This window comes from Austrofundulus limnaeus, unplaced genomic scaffold (genome assembly GCF_001266775.1).
Source record: "Austrofundulus limnaeus strain Quisiro unplaced genomic scaffold, Austrofundulus_limnaeus-1.0 Scaffold13, whole genome shotgun sequence".
NCBI lineage: Eukaryota > Metazoa > Chordata > Actinopteri > Cyprinodontiformes > Rivulidae > Austrofundulus > Austrofundulus limnaeus.
Window position 1 is genome coordinate 468,993 of NW_013952415.1, and position 6,758 is coordinate 475,750.

Here is a 6,758-nt window from a genome sequence, read left to right on the forward strand (position 1 = left end):
AGGATGGCTAAAGGGGGAGAAGGGAGGCCATCACAAAAAAAAAAAAAAAAAAATAAGCATTCAACTTTAACGATTTCTTCATTATTACAAAAGTGGTTGACAAAATAAAAGTGAGAAACGTATTTGTCTGAACTTCCTGTACGTTCATCTGTGTGCATCTGTGGGTGTGGGCACATGCATCCGTAACTAAAGTAGGTCCAATTGGTTAGTTTTGGTTTGTTTGACGGCTGCCCTGGTACTTAAAAAAAAAAAAAAGCTCTTTTAAAAAAAAGGCTTTTTTTTTTAAGTTTTCTTTTAGTGGAACTGTGCCCACCACAGGATTTACCCATACAAGCTTTACTGAACTTTTAGAGATTGAGTGTTCTAGAACAGAAATCATGCCTGACCACTGCTGTGAGAAAGTATTTTAAAAAGGAACTCTGCAGCTGTGAATAGAACTAAACTACTTACTCCGAGATGGACATCTTTTGACACATTTCTCATCAAACCCATCAGGGCAGTCTCTCCTTTTGTCACACATCTGTGATGGTTTGATGCAAACAGAGGATCCAGGACAGAGAACTGAGGGGCTGGTGCATGGTGGAGTGGTGGGAGGCTGAGTTACTGCTTCGGCAGGAGAGCCATTTTTGTATTCATTTTGAACAGTAATGGTGGTCCCACTTTCTGCAACATGAACCGGCAAGGTTCAAATTATGAGCAACAAGATGTGCTTGTGTGACGGCAATCATTGGAAAGATACTCACCGCATCCTTTTTCATCTGACCCGTCCTGACAATCTCTCTCGCCGTCGCAGATGTGACTCAGTGGGACACATGCCGTCCCGTCCTGACATGGCCTGGAGCCAAAACGACATTTCATGACTTTAGATGGAATTTCCTGAGACGGTGCCACACTCTGACAGTTCACTTCATCTGAGCCATCGTTGCAGTGAGAGCGGCCATCGCAAACTTGGCTCTTTGGGATGCAGCGCAGACGGTCTTTGCAGCGGAAGTCAGCTATAAAGTGTGAAACATCAACAACAAATTATCCAGAGCAGCTCAACAGTTTGAAATCATTTATAGCTGCTTGTATGTTAAAAAACTAACTTTTAGAGACACATTTTTTGACACATTTCTCATCAGAACCATCAGGACAGTCTTTCCTTCCATCACACATTTGCGTTGGCTTGATGCAAACAGAAGAGCCAGTACAGAGAACTGAGGGGCTGGTGCATGGTGGGCTGGTGGAAGGGACGGTTGTCATCTCTGCAGGTTCTAGGAATACAGAGCCAGAAGAGATGAAAAATCTGGACGCATAACACGCAACATTGTGCACATCAATATTGCAAAACCTTAAATGTACATTTTTGTTGCATTAATTTTGAATGAGTAGGGAGGATTAACACCACATTACTGAATTTGATTCAAAATAGCCATTTACCACTATCCCCACATCCTTGTTCATCCGATCCATCCTGACAGTCCTTCTCTCCATCACAGACATGGCTCAACTGGACGCATGCTGTCCCGTCTCGACACAGCCTGGAGCCAAATCGACATTTCATGTTTCTTTGAGGAGCAGTCGGACAGTCCACTTCATCTGAGCCATCGTGGCAATGAGAGATACCGTCACAAACAAAACTCTTTGGGACACAGTTCCGACGGTCTTTACAGTGAAAATCAGCTGGGGAAGAAAAATATTTGAATGAAGAGATTTAATTTCAGAGGAGTGAGTCAGATCTAATTTACTCTAGAATATATTGGGGAAATTAGATATACTTTTGAAAAATTATTCAAAAGACTTACTTTGAGAGGGACAACTTTTCACACAGCTCCTCTCATCAAAGCCATCAGGACAGTCCTTTATGCCGTTACAAAACTGACTCTGAGAAATGCAAACATGTGCAGAAGGGCAGAGGACAGAGGGACTGTGGCAGCCTCTTACAGCTTCTTCATCAGATGATCCATCAACATTTGTAGAACTCATTTCTCGAAATTTGTCTGAAAAATGGAAACGTGTTTGTAGAGTTAAAATGTAAAATAAATAAATTAACAAATAAACAAGCACTCACCACATCCCACTTCATCAGATCCATCTTTACAGTCCATCTCTCCGTCACACACATGGCTGTATAACACACACTCTGTGCCATCTTCACACATCACTGAGCCGCTGCGGCACTTCAGGACGTTCTCTTTAGTTACAGGAGCTGCTTCTGTTGGACAGCCGACTTCATCAGAAGCATCGTGACAGTGAGAGCGGCCGTCGCAGACGAGGCTTCTGGGAATGCAGCTCCTTCGGTCCTTGCACTTAAACTCTTTCAAAATCGACATTCGTTAGAAGTGAAAACATGTACTCCCACATATTTCAGAGCGGACATTTTGAAACGTAACAAATTGAAATTCTACCTTCAGTTGAACATGTGGCAACACAGAACTCTTCGTCCTCTCCTTCTGGGCAGTCCCTGTTCCCATCACAGAGCTGATTTTGTGGGAGGCAGATTGAGGAATGTCGACACAACATTGATGGTGCATTACAGGCTGGAGTATGAGGCACTAAATGGATTTAATAAGGAAATTATGACATGTAGTTTAAAATATTTGATTACTCAAATTGCAATGCAATCCATTTATAATATAAAAAAATAACTATATCCAAATCAAGGAGCACTTCTGCAACTTAAACTGACCCATTTGAATGTTCCCGAGTGCAGCGATCACACCCAGCACACGATCTTTCAGTGTCACGGATTGAATTTTGCTCCCGTCGCGGCGATCCCACAGAGTGATCACATCATCAGAAACACACAACAAGAAGGGTTCAAAGGCAGCTACGACTGAGCCTGAAATATTCCACCTCCTTCCTGCTTGGTGGCTTCTCTCCTTCAGTAAACTCAGAGCAGTCAGGCCTGGGGGGGAAAAAAGTGCATCAATCAAAGCTCAAACGGATCTGTGGCATTAAAACCTGCCATTAAGATAAGGTACTGGAATTTAAAGTAAATGAGAAGTGTAGAATGAGTGAAGTCAATGGGTTTTGATTGCTGTGAGAAGAGCTTTGGTAAATAGTACAGCCTCAGTTAGTTAATCCATTTAATCCTTCAAAAACAGACTTGTTCAATATGTTAAAAAACAAGATCTCATTATAGTTTTGAACTGATTAAAATCTACAGTCTAGGATTTGTGCATGTTTGATCAGAAAGCACATTAACCTTTAAATCAACCCGACTGGTTTACAAACCGAACCAACCTGCCCTTTTAGAGTTCCAGAGAAGACTGCTGGCCCTGAGGTCAAAAGCGATGTTCCCACTGACACCTCCTGCCAGTTGCAGCAGCTCCTTAGCTTTACCCTCCATCAGGTCCATGCCGAAGATTCTCTCCTCCTCCAGCCAGAACATCCCACCCCTCAGCCAGTCCAGATAGAAACTGCTGATCTCCTTCGTGGTGCGGTACAGCTGCTGTGGGTTGTTGCTGCCAATCGTGGTGGTGCCAATGATTTTTTGGTCACATGACACCCAAAAAAGGTTTGCTGTCCTCTGGTCTACATTTATCAAACAAACTAAAAACATAATTAACATGTTAAGAAAAGGCTTATTCTAATTATGTAAAAAGAATTAAGAGTTTTCTAAAACCCATGAAATAAAGTGCTACCTGGTAAAGGTGTTGGAATAAGCTCCACCTTGTTTTGGGTCAGACTGGTGCGCTGGAGGTGGCCAGTTCGGTTGGTCCAGTACAGTCCGTCTCTGTACCAGTCCACATCAAAGGACAGGATTCCCTCGTCTGAGGTAAACAGCTGTGTTTCAGTCGAGTCACTGCCTTGAAACTCCAGTAAGTTGATCTTTGTTATGGTTGCATATAAGAATCTTGGATCTGTGAAACAAAATGCACACTTTACAACAAAACTGTATTGCTACACACACAATGCATTAGACTAATGAATAAACTTTACACTATTTCTAAGAAATGTTCTTAAATTGAAGATTTGTCAGGTTAATTTGTCTCAAGTTTCCATGTTTTTTGGTGGATTCAACTCAACTCAACTGTCTCATCTAGGAGGAGAGGGCATGCACATACCAACAGGATCAGATTAAAATATTGTAGCAACTTTTGAACCAAGAGGCAGCTAAACCTACATTCACACGTTCCATCAGGAAGCAGCACTTTGTAATACGGACAAACACAGGTGAATCCAGCAGGGTTGCTTTTAGTCAGCAGGCAGAGGAGGCAGGACATACTCGCACAAACAGAAGAACCTGAGACAATAAAACAATGAGAACCAAGATTAAATCAGTTCACACAGATTGCCAAAGTCCAGTATTTTCACAGCATGTCTTTACTATTTTGCTTTCATTGTTAATATGAGATTACTACAAAAACTGATAAATTTTACAAATCAGTTTTTTGCAGACCAACATTAAAACGAAAGTACCTTTAGGTTGTTGGAGTTCATGGTAAACTGCTAATAGTGGCAGCTCCGTTTTCACAAGAAACTTCTTTCGACCCAAGTGGGTTTGTGGAACTTGCCACAGTCCTTTGTCGTCGACCCAGTAGAACATACTTTCAAAGACAGCGAGGCTCAGAGCAGGTCTACGTTTGAAGAGTCCTGTGAAGGTGTGCCGGCCAGTCCCGTCCACTTTCACCGACTCTACAGACTGAGAAAAATTCAAGCTTATTTATTAACTGATGCAGAGGTTTGATAAACTGACCAGTTCTGTCCAAACTCACCCTTTTTGATTTGTTGATCCAGTAAAGCCTCCTGGCGGCGACATCAAGTGCGAGACTGTGAGCAAACTGGGCTGTGATGACGGTCAGGGTGCTTCTGTCAGACCCATCCATCCAGGACTTCTCCAGTGTCGCTCTGTCACCTGGACCCTCATTCATCCAGAACATCAAGCTAAGAGGCAAATAAGACAAAACACTTTTGATCTCATCTTTGGTTATCACCATGACAGACAATTTTCCTGTAGTTTTTTTTTAATGAAATTTCTCAGAACAGTTTAACAAACCTCTCAGTTGGCAGGAGCACCAGTTCTGAAGGTCGGACATTTTTATGCAACACAGTTGTGTAAMCAGTCCCATCAGCTGACTGCATGTAGATTGATTCAGTCTTCTGATTGGTCCAAAACAGGTATCCATTTAGCCAATCACACGCTAGCCCTTTGATTCCAGGATCTCCTGTTAAAAACATTTTTTAAAAATATTTAATGAACTTTAAGAACTAGATTTGAATTACAACTTGAAAGTGTAAAAATACAGCCTTCAGTGGTCGAGTGCATTTAAAAACGAGCTAACCGACCTGAAAAGGTTATCCAGCTGTTGTCTTCATTACTTTTATGAATGCTGCCTCGACTGTCAGCCCAGTAGAACCATCCTCTGGTAATGTCAAATGTAAAGGCCACCGGGTCGATGACTGAAGTCTTCATCTCAAAGAGCTGAGATTTGATATTCAGCAGGCCCAATGAGTCCTTCTGCACCGTCAGCAACCGGGTTGCATTGCCTGCAAGATTCAAAAACAGGATTGTGTAAATATATTTGAATTATTTTTAAAATGACATCTTGTTCTGCACCGTCAGCAACCGGGTTGCATTGCCTGCAAGATTCAAAAACAGGATTGTGTAAATATATTTGAATTATTTTTTAAATGACATCTTGTTTTGTAGTTTTGTTTCAAGTTTAAATTTTAAGTGCATGGGAATGGTCTGAAAAGTTGATAGTCATTGTTCTTCACACAAATCTTTTCATTATTCATCACAACAAAAAACATTTGGGAATAGCTGGATATATGTTAAATAAGTTTCAAATGGTAAAAATGTTCAGCACTGATTTGCATTCCTCTAGGTTCACAAGTGTGTGAGAGGGAGTTTATTTTTTTAAGTTACAAGTTTCAGTCCAGTTTGTCATCTCTTCTGTCTGATCTTTAGTTTCTTGCTTTTGTCTTTAACCTATTCACATCAAAGCCACAATTCAAATACGACTTCTGAAGTAAACCACCTTACAACAACCATGCATCTTGACATGTGTCAAAATCTTAATCTAACAATACTTTGATTTAAAAACATGGCATAAAAATTTACATGTACATCACATGTTTTATTGGTTTAAGAAGAACCTTACCTGAAGCCAGACATTTAGACTTTTCATCCAGTTTGAAACCCTCCTTGCAGCTGCAATAATACGATCCGATGGTGTTTGTGCAGTGATGTGAACACGGTGGAAAAGATGAAGAACATTCATCAAAGTCTGCAAACACAGTTTTAGTTTTCAGAGCTTTAAAGTAACAAGTACAAATACTTTGTTTTTGTACAAAGTAGAAATTTTGAGTATCTGTACTTGAGCAATTATTATTTAGTATTCAATTATTCAGCCTACCTTTTTTTAAATACACACAGCTGTCGGTACTTTCAACTCCTTACATTTTTTAAAAAAAAAGCAGTAGAAAGTCATTTCTCCTATTTTGTTTCAGATTGTTAGTGTTAAAAAATATTATCCTAAAAATGTGTATCCAGGATAAGAGTAATTTAATTGTAGTTGGATTAGAAGTATAAATATTAAGATACTGTATTAATTTGTACACAATCCATCACAGTTGCATGTTTTTAGAAAACAAATTTCTTTTAGAGAAGTCACCTCCAAATAAATGTAGTTTGGAAAATCTAACAGCTCATTTTTACTCAATACTTTTACTTTTAATCCTTAAGTAGATTTTATGTCAGAAATTTACTTTTGATGCTCAAGTACAAATAAAATCTGATACTTTAAGATGTTTACTCAAGATTCTTAGAG

General features: G+C 40.0%; 1 protein-coding gene across 1 annotated transcript in view; it reads right to left on the reverse strand.

Moving 5' to 3' along the window:
- Positions 1-6,758, reverse strand: part of LOC106513526 (low-density lipoprotein receptor-related protein 2) — a gene marked incomplete in the record, with an annotated part of 27,222 nt that overhangs the window by 17,325 nt on the left and 3,139 nt on the right. Inside the window, 16 exon segments of the mRNA XM_014002401.1 lie at positions 451-663; positions 744-995; positions 1,086-1,253; positions 1,420-1,662; positions 1,785-1,979; positions 2,051-2,296; positions 2,388-2,534; positions 2,669-2,887; positions 3,226-3,534; positions 3,627-3,845; positions 4,109-4,228; positions 4,405-4,627; positions 4,701-4,869; positions 4,982-5,150; positions 5,272-5,472; positions 6,090-6,215. Of these exon segments, the coding sequence (XP_013857855.1) occupies positions 451-663; positions 744-995; positions 1,086-1,253; positions 1,420-1,662; positions 1,785-1,979; positions 2,051-2,296; positions 2,388-2,534; positions 2,669-2,887; positions 3,226-3,534; positions 3,627-3,845; positions 4,109-4,228; positions 4,405-4,627; positions 4,701-4,869; positions 4,982-5,150; positions 5,272-5,472; positions 6,090-6,215 (3,219 nt within the window).